An 18667-nucleotide genomic window follows, 5' to 3' on the forward strand; every position below is an offset into this window, starting at 1 on the left:
ATTGTTATAATAAAATCGATTTTGTTAATAATTTTTAAAATTGAATTTTTTTTTTCTTTTCGTTATGAGCACATAATTATGATGAAATTGTTCAAAATTTTTATTAGAATCATGTAAATTTTATTTTGTTTATTTAAAATAAGAACAAAAAAGATCTATTAATAGAAATTTTATGAAACATGTGTCGAGTCACACTCGACACGCATTTATGAATTTCTCTATAGAACTATCTACATTTTACTCTTGTTCTTAAATCGTATGTCCCAGATATTTTTCTTGATTCGATTGAACATTCTCCTTTTTTATTTTTTTGTTATAGGATGGCTTGAATAATGGCACAACTGGCGTTGAAATAAAAGTCGCGGACATACAGAACAGCCCACCAGAATTTCTCGACTCGTTAACTGGAGTAGTTCGAGAAGACGATCTCATTGGTACTTTAGTGATGACAGTCAAAGCAAGAGACGGTGATAGGGGGATGCCGAGGAAAATGTTCTACGAATTGGTCACCAGTGAGTCGCTGGAGATAATGATTATATATGTTTTTCTCCTTTCGATTTTGATTTGCGACGTTTTTCTTTACAATCACACATACTCACATCTATACATACAGATACATATACTCTTTTCTATTTCTTAGATCCATTCGATTACTTTTTACTCGACGACGATACTGGCGAATTAAGAACAGCAAAACCATTAGATCGAGAAGCTTTGAAAGATTCAACAGGAGTATTGACACTAAAAGTGAGAGCTCGAGAATTAATAGACGGCATACCAGGTAACGATGAGTTGACAGTCTCAACAGCTGAAGCCACCGTCACGATCAAGGATGTGAATGACGAAGTACCGACGTTCAATCGCCGTGAATACAATATCGAAATTCCTGAGAATGTGCCGGATGGTACACCGTTACCTCACTTAGATATGACCGTCAAAGACCCAGACGTTGTAAGTAAAAATCCAACGAACACTCATTGTTTTAAACAATACTAATGTAATAATCTCTAAATCCATTTTTTCCTTGTCGCTTTATGGTAGGGCTTGAATTCCGTATTTTCTCTACGTTTGGAAGACATAACAGGTGCATTTACAGTGGAACCTGCAATGGCTACTGGAAGTACATCAGTAAATATTCGAGTAACGAATGGTTCTCTCGACTATGAGAATCCTAATCAAAGGAAGTTCATCATTCTGGTAATACAAGATTTCTATTGTTTTTCTTTTTTCTTTTTAAAATCCTAATCAGTCTCTCTAGCATTCCGTTGATTTTTGTGTTGAAAAAAAGAAATATATATACTTGTTCACTTAGGTCGTTGCTGAGGAAGTTCATACGAATCCTAAACTCTCATCTACCGCAACAGTTACCGTAACGATCACAGATGCGAACGACAATGCACCTTCCTTTGGTAGTCCTACGTATACAGCTTTAGTATCAGAAACTGCTGCTCCAGGATCACCAGTTATAACTATCACTGCCAAAGATCGTGACAGTGGAAAGTAAGTCGAAAAGAGAAAAAAAAAAAAACAGTAAGTTAGATCAGCGAGAGGAAACGATTTTGATCGATGATATGATATATTCAATAGATTTGGTACATCTGGTATAGTTTATCAATTGCTCGGGCAAGGCTCAGAACATTTTTCTGTCGGCAAAAAAACTGGTAGCATCACCGTTGCTCCTTGTCCAACTCCTGGTACTTCACCTTGTTTAGATTATGAAGAACAGACTGAATACTTTCTCACTTACAAGGTATACGTACTTTTCAGTATACGCATGAAATATATTTAAATGAATTGTGTGATTCCTTATACGAATGAATATACGTATATCTGAAGAAACATTTTCTCAAAACATTCTTGAAATATTTCGAAGGCAACCGATGATGATGGAGAAGGACAGACAACGAGTGTATCCCTACGCGTTAGCTTAGCCGATGCAAACGACAGTCCACCTCGTTTTCTTCAAGACAAATATCGTGCCGTAGTAGACGAAGGTGCTGAGAAATTTGAACCGGAATTGAAGGTCCAAGCACGCGATAAGGACAAAACATCAAAGATCGTTTATACTTTGATAGCTGGAAACGAATTGGATCTATTCGACGTCGATCAGGACACCGGTGAAATAACCATAAAAAACAAGGGTCCGGTCGATATGACGAATTCCACGCACGATTGGATAGCCCTCACCGTGCAAGCGAGCGACGGGATATTCGTTGACACTGCTCTGGTCAATATCACCGTACGTGACGTGAATAATAATGCACCGGTATTTCCTCACGACTTGTATACGGCTAGTATACCAGAAATTTCACCGGTCGGTGAGTAACAACGTTTTTGATATCATCTATGATATATAAGTATACGATCCTATCTATAGTGACTCTAAAAAAAATATGCTACTTTTCAAATAAAATTTTAAAAAGAAACGATGCTCCAAACTTGGGAATGTACATATATCAAAAGAGATAACGGTATTGGAATTGCTTCAAAAATAATAAAATTTGTAATATAATATTATAGGTACTATCGTCGAAGAGGTGCTTGCCACAGATGCTGATAGCGGCCTCAATGCTGAGCTGGTTTATAGGATACAAAAGGGAGCCTTCGATGATTTTGCTATTAACGAGACAACGGGTGTCGTTACGGTTTCTAGGAAGTTAGACTTTGATGATAAGGATACCTATCACGTGGAAGTAATAGCCTTTGATAAAGGTGATTATTCTTTATTGATTTCCAATTAATTTACATATAGAAATTTTATATGTTTTACATTATCTTCATATTCCTTCAGGAACTCCAAGCTTGACAGGTACGACAACACTGATGATCAAAGTTGAGAATAGCAATGACAAGCCACCATATTTTACACCGGAAACTCAACGTGCTGAGGTAACGGAGGACACTCCTATCGGTACGGTTTTTACAACGTTGAAAGCAACCGATCCAGACAGTGGTAATTCAGAAGCTTTGAACTTCGCAATTTCTGAGCCGATTACAGCAATCGATAGAAATGGTCAACAAGTTAACGATAGCAAAGCATTTAAAGTACGTTGATCAAAAATCTAACTCGTTACAGAGAGCGAATTATCGGAATCATTAGCAACATTATCATTTATATTCTTTAGGACTTTTTTGCCGTTGACAGAGCAACAGGACAAGTCTCTGTTGTCAGACCATTAGATCGAGATATCGCAGCAACTGTTAGCGTTACTATCGTCGTTAGTGATACTACAGCTCCTACTTTACAACAAGGGAGAGGTAGATTATTGTTATTGCAATTACTTCATCTACTTTGTTAGCCCAATGTTTATATTATATATTTTATTTACGTATAGGTACCTTGATAATCACTATCATAGACGTGAATCACGTGGCGCCAGAATTTTTAAAACCATGGACTCGAAATAATCCGAGATATTTAATCGAAATGCAGGAAGAACAGCCAACTGGTGCAGTTGTTGGTGCATTTACTGCAACAGACGTTGATAGTAACATTGCAGGATATGCTATTGAACCACCTAGTCCTTATTTTAATATAGACAATATCACTGGTTGGTATACTCGTCAGAAATAATTTTGTAAAGTTTATTTCTGATACTATTATCCATTTATTATTCTAGGAATTGTTAGAACCAGCCAAGTTATCGATTATGAAGAGACAAAGCAATTGGAGTTCACGGTCGTAGCTTACGATTCTGGAGTACCACAGTTGTCTACAACAGCTAAAGTAATCGTTACAGTGATCAATGTCAACGATCAAGATCCGAAATTTGAGAAAGAAGGTTACAACGCATCGATCAAGGAAAATTCACCACCAGGATCCCACGTTATTGTTGTAAAAGCTACAGATGGAGACGAGGGTTCATTCGGTGAAATCATGTACAGTCTTATCGGAGATCATGCTGCTGATTTTAACATTGGTACTTACGTCTACATACGAATAGATATACCCGATCAAAGATGAAATATTTCAATGAATTATTCTTCTACTCTATGATAGGACATGAAACTGGAGAAATTACCGTTGGTAGTGCTGCGGTTCTCGACAGAGAAATTACACCAGAAATTATAATAACGGTGATGGCTAGTGACAACGCTCATGTTAATTCTCGACGCAGTACATCTGTACCTGTCGTTGTTAAGTTGATCGATGTGAACGACAATCGACCAATATTTTCACAACACAGTTATAGAGCGTCAGTTGCTGAAAATTTGTCTGTTAATCCTCCAGCTCCCATTCTACAGGTTTGCTCAATCGATCGTACCTAAATTTACTTAGCATGTTGCACGAGAATATCATTTGTAATATTTATTATTATCAAGGTGAGAGCTGTCGATCATGACGAAGGTGTTAATGGAGAAGTTTGGTATACCATCGTTCATGGAAATGAAAATGATTCTTTCTCATTGAATCGAGAAACTGGTATTCTATATCCTGCTGCAGCTTTACTTGGACGAGCTGGTTCTTATAGAATCGAAGTTGAAGCGAGAGATGGTGCTGGAAATGGACCACATTTTGATAGATGCTACGTTGATATCAGAGTGACACCAGTGAACACGCACAAGCCACAATTCGTTATGCCCGAATTAACAAACGCAACGGTCGAAGTACCCGAGGTATTTATAGATAATTTATGCAGTGAATATTTATCATACTAATTATTTTGCTAATATAATAAATGAATTTTAGAATGCCGGCGTACCTAATTATTTGATATTGACTGTAAAAGCTATCGATCGAGATCCCGGTGAAAATGGACGAATTAGTTATCATTTAAAAGTTGGAAATAAAAATGTTCAAGAAACTGAGGAGTTTTCGATCGATCAAGAAACCGGTGAACTTCGATCAAAGATCATACTCGATCGTGAGATCAAAAGTAAATTTGAAGTAAGTTGTATTTTTTATTTATGAATATAAATTAAAAAAATATATATATGTGTACATTGATTTTGATTTTAGCTCGTCCTCGTGGCGATCGATCATGGTACTCCTACGGCATACGAAGCTTTACGTCTTTTAACGGTTCAATTAGTCGATACGAACGATAATGTTCCACAATTTTACGATGAATACAATTTTCAGATATCAGAGAACCGTCCTAAAGATTATTTTGTAGGTAAAGTAATCGCACAAGACGAGGACGAAGGTAGACATGCCAAAGTTTACTATTACATAGAAGCAGGTTTGTAATTGTCATATGATTTCGAAGGTCATTTCAGTGGATGATCATATCGTTAATTTTGTTTTTTAATATTTCTAGGCAACGAAGGTTATGCATTTTATATGGACAAATCGGATGGTAGTATATATGCAAACAAATCATTCGATCGTGAGATAAGAGACAAGTATGTTCTCTCTATCCTCGCATCCAACAATCCTGATCTATATATCAATCCAACGGAAGCAGGTCGTCCCTTATCACTTAGTTCAGATCATGGTCATGTTAACGTAACGATATCAATCCTCGATGAAAATGATAATCCTCCTATTTTCGAGAGAAACGATTATTATGCAGGAATTAACTCAATGGCAAACGTGAATGATTTCGTTACTAAAGTAGTAGCCTCGGATTTGGATGTTGGAGATAATGGCACTCTCCATTACTATATAGCAGGTGCAAATTTGTATAAATATGGATCAGATAAACCTAGTGGTTCGATAATACCAAGTCCATTCAATGTGACACAAGATGGTAAACTGATCACCAGTGGATATATGGCTGAATATAATCAAGATAGATTTATCGTCGAAGTTATAGCCAAAGAGACAGCCATTCCAGAGAGATATGCGATGACTAGAGTTCATGTAAGAAAGTTTAACATAATTTTTATACGTCTCATACGTCTTTAATTTTCATTCATCATTTTTATTATATTAAGGTATGGGTATTCGAGCCATCGCAATTGATAAGAGTCATTTTATCACGACCACCAGAAGAAGTTAATAGACAACGAGATGAGATTGTATCTGAATTATCAAATGCTACTCAGAGTAGAGTAGTCGTAGATGATATTAGATATCATGTAGATGCCTCCGGACATATCCGAAGAGAATGGTAAAATAATGAATTAATGACACATAGATCAATCATGTTCTCAATAAATGTATGATAATTTTTCATTTAGGTGCGATATGTATTTGCACGTCGTAGAATTAAAAAGTCAAACGATAGCTCCAGTTCCACACGTTCTTAAAGTCATTGATGCCAAATACGATTTCTTAAAAGATTATTATGCCGGCTTTGCTATAGAAAACGTAGTAGTAAGTATTTCATTTTGGCTACTTTATTATTTAAATAAAAAGAAGTTTCTTAATATTTGCTTAACATGTTTTCAATACTTTGCATTTCAGCCAGCTTATGCCGGAGTTCAAGAGGAACCTTTTGATCCTGCATTAGCTGCTTTAATAGCTTTATTAGTCGTTCTACTGGTAGGTGCTGTTACAGTTACAGTAGTTTGTTGCTGTTTACGACATTGGTAAGTTTCAAAAACTTTTATTGTCGAATCATATCTTATTGAAATTTATATTAATACGTTTTACCTCGCATCAGGGTTATTACTGTGCCAAATGATATACGAAAAAAAGATGGTTTGATAAAGAAACAAATAATCGATGAATTAAATACAACGGAAAATCCATTATGGATAGAGCAGTAAGAAAGGAGTTATAACTTTATATCTCTTTGGTAATATCAATTTATACCAAAAATACTGCAATTTTATCATTTACAGAAAATTAAAATTGTACGAGGAACAAGAATTAACGATGCAAGTGTTTAGCGAACCTGAGGGTGGTCTTGGCTTGGAAAGACGTGGAAGTGGCGTAAGCCTCGGTATGGGTGATACGTCTCAAGACAATACTTATGCTACTATTCAACATCCATTACCTGCAAATAGGCATCGTTCGACCACCCCAGATTATACAACTCTTCCTGGGAATCATAATGTTTGTAAATTAATATAAATGTTCATCTATACACGTCATTGAAATTATTATAGAATTTTTTATGTTAATTATTATTATTGATTAAGGATCTATCTCAGGCATTACATCTATACACTTATAATTTTTGCTTCAGTTATATGAATCAGCAATGGGATTTCAAGGTTCAACATTTCAGCCATCACCAAATGTAATGCCGCAACTGACGCTGGACCGTGATGGACAACCTCAATTTGTTTCAGGGCTAGTATAAAAAAAAAAAGGAGAGAAAGAAGATAATACTTCGACGTAAAAAAAAAAAAAACCCTTTTTCATCTATACGTAATTCGCCGTACGTTGTACCTCTCTATCTACGGCTCTGTCTATTGCACGCGCCTCTTAAAAAAAAAAAAGAAATAAAAACAGAAAAAAAAATGAAAAAAAAAATAAACAAGGCTCGCATGCACACACCTCTGAGACAATAACAGAATAGTAAATGTGTTCCTTTGTGGACGGAGACGGGATATAATCGAATAGATTCGTTTGCGACAAAAGGACGCGTGTAAAAGAAGAGCAAAATTTTTTTCTTTTTTTTTTCTGTTTTTATCCAAATATGAATGATCCATTACGATTATGAAATACACTTTGTTCTATTTCAATTTGAGCCATTCCATGACACGACGTAAAATTTTGATGGGGTGAAGGACAACGACGAATGATAGTCAATATATTATTGGAGAAAAATATATCCTGTAGCCGGTGTGTGCATGTATATATGTGTGCGTTGCCAACCTGGAGTCCTATCTATAATTTATCGTTAGATTTAGTGTTAGGGAAATCAAAAATACTAGCTCATAGATACTAAATGAAAATATTAAGGGAAATAGATAGAAGACCGAAGCTTGGCACGACAGATATATGTATATAAATGAATGTGTAGATTCCGTCCAGCCCAGTTCTTATTATTTACTATTACTACTTTTTTAATTACTTTAATATTTATGTCGACTTATAATGTAGTTATTTTAGGAAAGGTGTCGTTAGTTAAATGCCATAAGTTTCACCTTTTCATATTTTAACAGAAGTTCAGGAACATTGTCAAAATGAAAGATTTTCATTGTATATTCATTTTATATAATTAGTATTATTATATACTAAAAATACTTACCTACAAATCTCTTATATGTTTGTAGATGGCCCTAAGCTCATATCATCTAATCTAGATAAGTTATTTAAGTTGATATTAAATGACTGATATTGTCTGATTAATCTGTGATTTGATTCTGCTCGAGTTCGTGCGTGCTGATTTGTTTTAGGTACCATATATAATATTATGGAAGTTACTGGATATGGGCGGATATAGTTGTATGAGTTAGATACGTGATATTGCTTGCAGTGAATTTCAGTAGAATCAAACTTAATAAAAAAAATTCATTGTACTCATGACATTTATAATATCATCTCTCAAACGTTCATTCAAAACCGTCCTCAATGATAAAAAAATGCAGTTATCTTTGGATTTCACTGCAATCAATGGTCATCATAAAATATATCTTGTACTCTGAGAACAGTAACTTAACTTCGATCGAGTTATTTCTATGAACATATAAAACTATTATCAGCATTATGATATTACTAGATGGTTATAAATATTCCAGTTAGCAAAAGTGTCTGTTTATTAATTACAAATTTATTGTAATATTGTAACATATTTTATGTAAGTGATTAATAAAAAATATTCGTACATCAAATTTACTATACAACACATGAAATTGTCTCAATCAAGATTATGTTCTGATTTTTTCTCTATATTCGTATTATCAGATGGTTCAGTTTTATTATCATCTATTTTGTTCTTATCACAGTCAATAGATTTTTGTTTAGGAACATAATGAAGAATTTCAACTATTGCTTCCGGCTGATCTATCCATAACTTGTATCCTTTTTTAGTAGGATATTTTTTACTATTCAAACAGATTAAACATGTCCATTTGACTCCTTTAATATGTTTAGAACATAATCTTACTCTAGCTGTTTCTCCAGGTATTAAAGGAGATTGACATCGTTTACATATCGTTCTTTTTATATTTGGTTCTCTATATTAAAAAGAAAACAAAAAGAAGAACAAAAAATAAATGATAGATCTCCAATAATTAAAATATAATTAAAAATTTTTTTATGTAGTCAGCACCTACATGCGTAGTACAGCTTTCTTGGCACAACCCATCATTGTATTTCCGTAATAAGAAGCTGCAACTCTATTTTTTAATGCTATTAAATGACTAGCCTATAAAAAAAAAGAATTATAAAAAAAAGTTTGAGTATTAACAATAGTAATTATTGTAAAGTATTTCTTACCTGATATAAATAATTCATTCTCTCAAAAACATCCTTTCCTTGACAAGCTTTTGCTTCTTTTTCTACAAAAACATATAACACATATATATATATACATATATACACAAATAGATTATTATTACAAAATATTTATATAGTATCATTAAAAAATAATCATTTATAACTTACCCATTATTTATAAAAAAAAGAGTTACTAAAATTACACTTTTTATAATATAGTCTAATAACAATTCTAACCACAATACACTTAGGTCATTCTACATACACATATAAGAGGTTCTTTTTTAAATAAATTATACAACTAGATTTTGCACTAGTAAATGTTTTATTTATTAATTAATTTAGCAAATATTAAAATATATAGAAACATTTGATAATAAAAAATTACTATCTTAATAGAACTGTACACAATACTAGATGACTCTTGGAACAGATTCCTAGTTGAAAATTGGCGCTCGTGTAATTCGTGGCGGTTCAATTTTCAAAACTTGATTAACCTAAAATAAAGTTGTACGAATTAATGTTGAAATACAATGTCAAGTTTAAATACAATTACATTTGCACATGTTAAAAAGTTAGGTAAGCTTTTATCGCAAGAAGTTGACGTATTTTATGTTGATTTTATAAAATAGAATAAAAAGAAATCCATATGATTTATTTATTTCAGCGCACAGTATTGATGAGATTCGAGCGAGGGCATTAGAAAATATTATTTCTAAATTAGATCTTGGCTTTGGATGTGATTCTGACGTTGTTAAGAAAGAATTAATAGTCAAACTCTTTCATTGGTTTTCTTTTGACAATATACCTCATCCTCGAGAGGCTTTAGATTTGTTACATAGATTGATAAAGGTATCCTTTTGTTATGATAATAAATATTCACAAAAAAACTTATATGACACATTGAATATTTGTTAATTTTTTTAAGGGTGGAAATAACAATTACTTAAATGCATTTGGCAGATCAAGGTTTCAAAACGAGCTACATCAATTAAAAAGAAAACTTGACACTTCTTGGTATGATAAAATAGATCAGATAGAACAAGTTATTCTCAATCCAGATAAAGAAGAATCTTCCAATGACGTTAGAACAAGTATTAAGGTAGATAATTAATTTTATTTCTTAATTTTTATACTTCATAAATGTTTTGTAATGTCTTAATAACTTGTTATTATAATAGGCATTAGATCCATCAAGAATATCGTTTAAACAATCGGAGTATATAACAAGAATACATAATTATGATAATTATGGAAATAAAGATTTTAATGCTGACAAGATTAATGCTTCCAATGATGTTTGTGCTTTTATATCTCCATTGGACAAGTAAATATAAATTTAATACATTAATATACTCGATATATATATATAATATTCATTTTTATAATATATTCGAAATATAAATGTTGTGGATTTCTGTTCAGTACATTGCCTATGGATCTTACTATTCAACAAAGCGATGGTACACTCGTTTCTAAGACAGTGGAGGGTGGGATTAAATGGTTAGTAATGCCATGGCAACCATTAGTCACATCGGATAAAGGTGTACTAGCAGCAGTGGAGGAAGCTTTAAATAATACTGCAGATACTAATCTGATATTACATACATGTCAGTTTATAACAAATGTTATGTTACAAGATTTTCCAGCTGAAGTTTTTCTTCAAAGACCAGCAGTAGTATCAGTGAATATTAAAAAAATAATGTTTGCACAGGGATTATATTTTTTTAAGATTTCCTAAAAACTATTTTTTTTTCTAGGTGCTACATGGTCTTCTTGATATAAGTATAAATTTAATTGAGTCTGATATTAAATATATTATACCAGCTGTATTAAAAACATTACATAAATTAACAAGATGTCTACGATTTCGAATTTATTATTATTATGATCCATGTGTAGCAAATAAAAAACAAAAGGTAAAAGTAAATATATGTTCATATTAGACTCTGTATATAATTATCAATTTTTATATATATTTTAGTTATTAGCAGAGAAATTGGACAATAATAGTTATCATTTATCAGAAGCTAGAGACAGTCCTGATGGAGGAATACCAGAAGCTAATTATCAAGCATATCAATCTGCTGTATGTAGTTTGTTGTTCTTGTAAATCAATATATTTATTGTAATTATACATACATTTTTTTCAGGCTACAAGTGACAGAAGTCAAAGCATCATGGATAATGTAGATGAATCTGTATTACGATTGCAACAAATGCTCATTCCTTCCTATTGTATTGAGACACTAAAGCACGTTATTGCACAATTAAATATTCCTAACGATTCTACATTTCCATTAAAAAATACTAAATACATAGTTGACCTGATTCATGAACTAGCACAATTACTACTTACCACAGTCATGCCAAATATATGGATATGCAATGATAGTATGGCTAGGAAGATCAGCGACGAATTAAAAATGTTATTAACATTACTAGGAGATTCTCTAGAATATTTTGCAAGTTATGGGAGTATAGATTATCATAGGATTACATATCTTCATCTTCTTTGCATTACAGTAAATTTATTAAGTAATATTGTACCATTTGAAGTAGCAGATATTATTTTACCTAAATCCATGAAAAATTCTATGTCTATTGCTTTAATGGATGCACCTATATATTTGATGTATCCAAAATTGCATACTGCACTTCAAGTATATATTCAGGTAAATTAATTCTATAAATGAAAATAATAATCCTTTCTTTTTTTATAATATATATATATGTGTGTGTGCATATACAGCATTTAGAAAATTCAAACGAATTTGCTATCATCAAAATCTTTGATGAAAGTAGAATTATTATCAAATCAATGCAAGCAGCTATTTGTTCAATAAAAGAATCTTCTAAAGGATCATATTCTGATACATTAAAAATATTATATGCATCTAAATTAAGTTTGCCTTATCACAAAAATATGAGCATAGTTAAGAAAGCTATTAAATTTCTACAAAATGTTAACAGGTTTGTATTAATTAATAATAAATTATTTATCTGTAATATTTCAACAATCATGAAAATTTATTTATAGATATTCTCTCAGCAAGGAAGATCATGTAATATGCAGAAAATTAATATTAAATTTATTAGCAAATGGAGACATAGATATACAAGAAACTGCATACAAAGAATGTCATAGTTTAGTCAAAAGTATTTTAGGAATAGAATATAATAAAGAAAAACTTACATGGGAAAATTTGATTTTCCTTTTGGAACCAAATGTTTTGACTGAGATAATTTGCTATGGTCTACCCAATGAAAATAAAAAAGTAAGTTTACATTATTTTATTTTTATTAATATATATATATGTAACATTTTTATATTAATATATTATAGATTAGAGAAATGTCAGAAGAGATAATAATTTATATATTAAAAGGAAAAGTTCAAGCTGATGAAACAGGCTGGTTAAAAATATTAGAAACAATTATACCAGTATTACCTCTTCTTCAATGTTATGCATATTCTTCTACAGTTATAGGCAGGTGTATAACAAAAATGCTTGATCCTGATATCTTTAATAGTATTCACTTACCATATCTTGAGGTAATTTATTAATATTTTATTAATTATATATATATATATATATAATTTCGAATTATTCACAAAAAATTATATGATGCTATATTTCAGGTTTTAAAAGGTAACTTAAGACTATTGTATTCAGTTGAGTGTGATGTTAGAGAAGAAGCTTCTTGTAGATTAATTTGGTTACTTGGTAAAGAAAAAGACTCTATTAAAAAATTACCAAGATTATCTTCTTTGCATGGTCTACCTCTCAGTTCTCTTTGTATATTCGAACGTCCATCTGTTTTCAAACGCTTAGAAGGAAATTATCAGGTTCTATATTTATCACACTTTTATACTATAACAAATTAAATAACAATTAAAAGTTAAGCAACAATTAAATAATTATTTTAGAGAAGTAGTTTATTATCGGTGCTGGAAATGTTAAGAGATTCCGATGTCGATCCTAAAATGCGCAAATCTGCATTAGTACAAATTAATGTAATGCTTACGGACATGTCATTACATAAATTATTTCTTAATGAAAATGGATTATTTTTAATCTTACAAGCGTTTAACAGTGCTTTGGTGAATATAATTTTTTATTTATTTATTTATTTATTTTTTTTAACCATAATTTGTACTTTGTAGTAATTGTGTGTGTGATGGATTTTAGATAGAAAATGATTATAAAAATTATCCTGATTCTGTTATTCCAATACTTGCAATATTAAAATTAATTGTTGCTAGTGAATCATCAGTGAGACATGAATTATCCACTAATATTGATGTTTTCATAAATATTATTCGCAGTATGTATACAATTTATCCATATTGTTAATTATCTAATTATTTACTTTTTTATATATATATATATAAATTTTTTTAAATATATATTTTTAGGTATATTTCTATTTCCAAATAATGAATGTGTCAAGGCTGATGGTTCATATATTTTATGCTTACTTTTATATAATGATTATATCATCAGAATGAATGAAAAACAAACAGAAAGTAATGTTCAATTAACTGTATCTTTGCCTCATATCATTGTAATTAAAATGAGATTACCATTAATTTGTAAATCTCATTGGAAAACCAGTATACATAGACGATCAGAAATATCAGGTATCGTTCTATATAGTAATTGTATATAATATATTATTATAATAACTAAAATTAATTCTAACATATATATTATAGTACTCCATGGAAGCAATCAAACAATATTAACATTTGTAAGACAATATTGGGCATGGGAATGGAATGGTGGATGGAAAATGTTATGGAAAAATTATGATGATGTTAATGATCCTGAATTACCAGAAAAATTAAGAATACAAGAACATGAATTCTTCGTTTTTCAATACAGCTGTTCATATTTTTATTGTCAAAAACAATTATATAATATACAAAATTCTACGACGCACGATGGGGTATTGAATGCTCTCGATTATCTGATAATGTAAGATCTTATAATTAAAAAAATATTGTATATATCTAATATATGTGTGTATACAATAATATGTAATATTTATTAGGTATTTAAAATTTTATAACATGTTGCAATACGAAGAAATCAAAGATATTAATTCTTTACCGTGGGATCAAACGTTCGAAAGATTTTTATCATCGCATCCGTCGAGCAAAGAGGACTGTGATTTATTTGTTAATATTATCAATTTTTTACAATTATATATCAGTACAACAAAAGGTAATAATATAAATAAGATGATAAAATAATTTGATTTTTAAAATATACATTTGTTTTATAGGTAAAAGTTCATGGATAAGTAAGATGATGAAAAATATGACAAAGTCATGGGCAGATTTATTTCAAAACTTGGAAATAGATAATCAGGATGTACATCAATCAATTTTAAAATTAGCACGTACGTGTGCAGCTATTGAAAGAAATGAAAAATCAGACATTAATCAGAAACATACATGGATACATTTTATCGAATTAGTTGTTTCTACTTTATGTTTTGGAAATCAACAAAATTTTTACAACCTTGGTAAGAATATAGAATTTTGTGTTTGCATCAGACTTTTTTGATTACTTTTTTTTATATTTCCAGCATATCTGGATTGGTTGCTGACATGTTTGACATATTTAATCAGCCAATGCAATTGGAGCAATCACAAAAATTTATTAGCATCATTGGGAAATACACTTATTGAAATGATTATATCTTTTCATGGTGCTGGTACAGTTAGTTTTATGGGTTTATCTATAACTAGGAATTCTATAATATGCCTCAATCATTTGCTGTATCAAATGCACGAAAATTTTAATAAAAATGTAAAAATATTTATAGATAATTAATCAAACCATGAAAATATTTATAATTATCTGATTAAACTAATATCATATAATTTTTTTAGACGTGGATATCGTTTTGGTACGAAGATAGCAGATCTTTAAGTTGGTTACCAATGCTTTGGCAAAATAGAGATCCTTTGGTACGTGCATCAGCTTTGCAGCTTTTGTCAGGATTGTTAAATGAAATGCATTCTGCATCACAGCTTTCAAATGCAATTGCTGTTGCACCAAATGAATTATGTTACATGTTATTGCAATACATTATAATTGGAGAAGAATCTTGTATCGTTAGAGAGCAAGCATGTATTGCATTCAGCAACTTAATAAAAAATTGCAACTCCATGTCTTTTCAACATGTAAGATATTATGTAACAAAAAAATTCATGAAGCTCGCATTATTAATTAAATTATTTTTTTAACAGGTGGATTCGTTGAAAACAAATATTATACTTATATATACGGAACAAGTGAACTTTTATTATGAGATGAGTATATTATATTCCAACATTTATGTGCTACCAACATTAGATTCTGATTTGCTAAACAATCAACAACAAAAAAATGGTAAAGTACCATCTATACAAGCTGCGACATCAGGATGCGTATCGTTAGTACCACGAACTGTATCATACTTATACAATTGTCATGATGAACTGCTACCTTGTAAGTACTTAATTTTTCTATTAATTTTATTATATTTTTTATTACGTCCTTCGTTATTTTGTTTTATAGTTTCAGCAGTAGATTCTGAAAGTATGGATATGGATCATTATTTATTATCTGTTGCAACTCCTTCTTTAGTAACAGCAACGTGTACTCTTTTAAATAATTTAATACTTATTGGACAACAGGAAGTAGTACGTCACGTTTATGAACAATCTCTCGATAAATATCTTATTAGGTATACATAAATATATATATGTATATAAATCCGTTTAAGCATTTAATTAAAAATAATATAATTTACGTATCACATATCTTACAGATGCTTAAGAGAAATTCCAAAGAATATTGATACTAAGAAAGATCTTATACATTATTGTGATATGTTAGAAATGTATACCAGCATTTGTGCTGTCTTATCAAATTGCGTCGTACATAGTAACGAATTTGCTGCAGTTGCAAGTTTTACGCCTGACTGTATTTATTCTTTATTTAATCTTCTTCATTTCGATTTGTACAGTGAGTAGTTTATCAACATTTCACTTAATATTACTTGTTGAATAGTCAATGTTAATTTTTCTTATGTATTTTTATAGGCATTCATATGTCACATCTAATTTCTCTGTACAATAAATTAAAAGCAGAGATTTATAATTTTTTATCTATATTATCGTTGACAGATGATCAACACTTTGAATCTATTCAAACAGCTTTAGAATTGCATGGTCCAGATAAAGCACTAACTTCTATTTGCACTGCAATTAAAGATTCTGACAGAGAATTACGAATGAATGCTATTGCATGTCTTACTTTTCTCCTTACTCAAGAAATTCAAAAAGAAACATTAGGAAAAAATAATATTTCGATAAAGACGATTTTAGATAGTGTTATATACATTCCAATAAGTAACCAAACTAACAATTTACAAGAAGTTATATCCAACGTTAATAAACTTTCTATAAGAAGTATAAATTTGCATTCTAAAAAAACAAATCGAAATGATGAAATTGAGGATTATACTGTTAATTCTGAAAACATTAAAATGAAATCAGATGAGCATCAGTGTACAATAGGTGCTGAATTATGTAAAGTTTTACTACCTCTTTTTATTGCTCATAATTATACCAGATCGAAAAAAAGTCGTAAACATATAGAGAATAGAGATCTTATTGTCAGTGCTCTAGCTAATTTATTATGTGTTTCTATGGAAGCCAAAAAAATAGCATTGAAAGAGAATTTATCTGAAACAGCATTGATGATACTCAAAGAATTGTATGTTAAATTAAATTTACAACCATTTGAACTTTATAAAAATCAAGTCGATCGTGAAAAAAAGGTACATATTTTATGTCTTCTTACGATATTCGTGTAATTAAAGAATCTAATCTCTTCATTTTTTTTTCTCAGATTCATCCTTTATTTAGTGATATAAATAATGTTTTCATATTATTAATGAATTTTATGCATGAAAATTTACAAGTTAAAGAAACACTTACTAAAGATGGCTTGGCTGATGTATTGCATAAATTATGGGCTTGGATAGCCTTGAATAAAAATATTTCATCTTGTGCATTAAAGTTATTAGCAACATTTACTACAAAGTGCTCTGCTGGTATAATATAGTGATTAAAATTACATTTATTTATTTATGTAATATTTAAAAGAAATATACAAAATTATTTTTTTGTTAATAATTTTTTCTTTCTTTCTTACAGCAGCACAATCTTTAACATTAACTACGGTATTACCAGGAACAGGATTGAGAAAAACACCTAATACAATTGCTATAATACATATCATTATACAATTAATATGTAAGGAGATCGATAAAGCAGGACATCTTTTTGATAACAACAAATTGCATTTTGCTTTTCATGTTTTACGAAATGCCGTACATGTACATGAATGCAGAGTCTCAATTTCAAAAGTAAGTATATGCTCTTATGACATCAGTACAATCTACTAATTAAACTAATGTTTTCTAGAGCAATTTACTACAGTTTTTTACAAAGATACATCCTATTACTACGAAGAGAGTAAAACCTTGGCCATTGGTAGAACTCTATTGTTTAGAATTTCTAATTGATTTTACATATTATGAAGAAGGACAAATTTGTGTGCCTAAAGTACAAAAAAAGATATATTTATAATTTTTCCATACAGACATCTGTATCATCATAGTATATTTATTTTTTAATGCATATGTTTTAGGCTGTAGATGCTTTAGATGCTTTGATACATTTAGCAAAATGTTCATCTTCACCAACAAAAATTCTTGCCATTTCCATTTTGCGTAATTTAGCATTTAATATGGCAAATAGACCAAGAATTCTTAGTTCAGGTTTGTAAATAATGTTATATTTAAAAATTGAGAAGTTACTAATATATTATTCAATACGTTTATCTTAGTGGATATCATCAATCTTCTCCATGATGTTTTTAAAAATGGTTCATTATGCGAAATCAGAATAGCAGGATCAATGCTATGGTCATTAATATGTAATAATCAAAAAGGAAAATTAATAGCACGAACTGCAGGATTTCCGCAGAGTATTCAAGAGGCATTAGCTAGATTAACATTATTAACAACAAATAACGTGGAACAAGAACAAGATGTAGTTAAAATATTGGAATATCTGATGCGTCTTATAAGTCCTATTGAAAATAAGTCTGATTAATCTATTAAATAATTAACTTCCTAAACTAATTGTATATAAAATCTATATATAGTATATAAATATATATATATTTATTTACGTTTATATTATATTTATAATTATGTCGTAAAAGATATTTTTGGTAAAAATTTGTATAAATTCAGGTATGAATTATTATATTGTAAATATCGCTAGATTTTAAATATACATATTACAGGTAATAT

At 30.2% G+C, this 18667-nt stretch overlaps 3 protein-coding genes across 5 annotated transcripts in view; 2 read left to right on the forward strand and 1 right to left on the reverse strand.

Moving 5' to 3' along the window:
• LOC122635538 (cadherin-87A) overlaps nt 1-8673 on the forward strand; it is a 121602-nt gene extending 112929 nt beyond the window's left edge. Inside the window, exons 6-27 of the mRNA XM_043825858.1 lie at nt 320-512; nt 641-951; nt 1042-1197; nt 1313-1500; nt 1588-1750; nt 1874-2318; nt 2521-2712; nt 2792-3045; nt 3126-3258; nt 3336-3551; nt 3621-3920; nt 4001-4245; nt 4324-4617; nt 4691-4888; nt 4961-5183; nt 5262-5806; nt 5881-6056; nt 6127-6262; nt 6353-6477; nt 6552-6653; nt 6733-6946; nt 7080-8673. Of these exons, the coding sequence (XP_043681793.1) occupies nt 320-512; nt 641-951; nt 1042-1197; nt 1313-1500; nt 1588-1750; nt 1874-2318; nt 2521-2712; nt 2792-3045; nt 3126-3258; nt 3336-3551; nt 3621-3920; nt 4001-4245; nt 4324-4617; nt 4691-4888; nt 4961-5183; nt 5262-5806; nt 5881-6056; nt 6127-6262; nt 6353-6477; nt 6552-6653; nt 6733-6946; nt 7080-7196 (4926 nt within the window). The 3' untranslated portion in view covers nt 7197-8673. The remainder of the gene's footprint in view (nt 1-319; nt 513-640; nt 952-1041; nt 1198-1312; nt 1501-1587; nt 1751-1873; nt 2319-2520; nt 2713-2791; nt 3046-3125; nt 3259-3335; nt 3552-3620; nt 3921-4000; nt 4246-4323; nt 4618-4690; nt 4889-4960; nt 5184-5261; nt 5807-5880; nt 6057-6126; nt 6263-6352; nt 6478-6551; nt 6654-6732; nt 6947-7079) is intronic.
• LOC122635541 (ribonuclease P protein subunit p21) lies at nt 8593-9625 on the reverse strand. Its single transcript, XM_043825863.1, has 4 exons — nt 9449-9625; nt 9281-9342; nt 9118-9209; nt 8593-9018 (listed from the first exon to the last, which is right to left on the reverse strand). Exons 1-4 carry the CDS (start codon nt 9450-9452, stop codon nt 8700-8702), a joined length of 477 nt encoding a protein of 158 aa, XP_043681798.1. The 5' UTR covers nt 9453-9625; the 3' UTR covers nt 8593-8699.
• An 82-nt stretch (nt 9626-9707) lies between these two features.
• On the forward strand, nt 9708-18542 carry LOC122635536 (rotatin). 3 transcript variants are annotated; one of them, XM_043825854.1, is made up of 29 exons: nt 9710-9859; nt 9948-10132; nt 10209-10382; nt 10462-10607; nt 10706-10964; nt 11041-11199; nt 11265-11369; nt 11434-11955; nt 12033-12253; nt 12321-12558; nt 12627-12836; nt 12924-13130; nt 13212-13385; nt 13474-13609; nt 13701-13925; nt 14001-14262; nt 14339-14511; nt 14573-14815; nt 14879-15102; nt 15186-15479; nt 15546-15786; nt 15856-16024; nt 16109-16305; nt 16383-17122; nt 17194-17398; nt 17502-17713; nt 17772-17912; nt 17998-18127; nt 18196-18542. In XM_043825854.1, exons 1-29 carry the CDS (start codon nt 9814-9816, stop codon nt 18462-18464), a joined length of 6507 nt encoding a protein of 2168 aa, XP_043681789.1. In that variant the 5' UTR covers nt 9710-9813; the 3' UTR covers nt 18465-18542. The 3 variants fall into 3 exon arrangements, with proteins under 3 accessions (XP_043681791.1, XP_043681789.1, XP_043681790.1); XM_043825855.1 differs by having other exon boundaries at nt 10706-10955; XM_043825856.1 differs by lacking the exons at nt 17502-17713; nt 17772-17912; nt 17998-18127; nt 18196-18542 and having other exon boundaries at nt 9708-9859; nt 16383-17121; nt 17192-17342.
• Nucleotides 18543-18667: the final 125 nt, after the last annotated feature.

Source organism: Vespula pensylvanica, chromosome 18 (genome assembly GCF_014466175.1).
Source record: "Vespula pensylvanica isolate Volc-1 chromosome 18, ASM1446617v1, whole genome shotgun sequence".
Lineage (NCBI taxonomy): Eukaryota > Metazoa > Arthropoda > Insecta > Hymenoptera > Vespidae > Vespula > Vespula pensylvanica.

What these genes read in the sequence shown, in the direction of transcription:
- LOC122635541 (XM_043825863.1), bottom strand. An exon ending in GAATGAATTATTTATATCAG is followed by an intron (nt 9,210 to 9,280) that starts GTAAGAAATACT and finishes TTTTTTTTATAG; the next exon opens with GCTAGTCATTTAATAGCATT. An exon ending in AAGAAAGCTGTACTACGCAT is followed by an intron (nt 9,019 to 9,117) that starts GTAGGTGCTGAC and finishes TTTTTAATATAG; the next exon opens with AGAACCAAATATAAAAAGAA.
- LOC122635536 (XM_043825854.1), top strand. Translation starts at nt 9,814, where the DNA reads ATGTCAAGTTTAAATACAATTACATTTGCACATGTTAAAAAGTTAG. An exon ending in CACTTCAAGTATATATTCAG is followed by an intron (nt 11,956 to 12,032) that starts GTAAATTAATTC and finishes GTGCATATACAG; the next exon opens with CATTTAGAAAATTCAAACGA. An exon ending in GCAGAGTCTCAATTTCAAAA is followed by an intron (nt 17,714 to 17,771) that starts GTAAGTATATGC and finishes AATGTTTTCTAG; the next exon opens with AGCAATTTACTACAGTTTTT.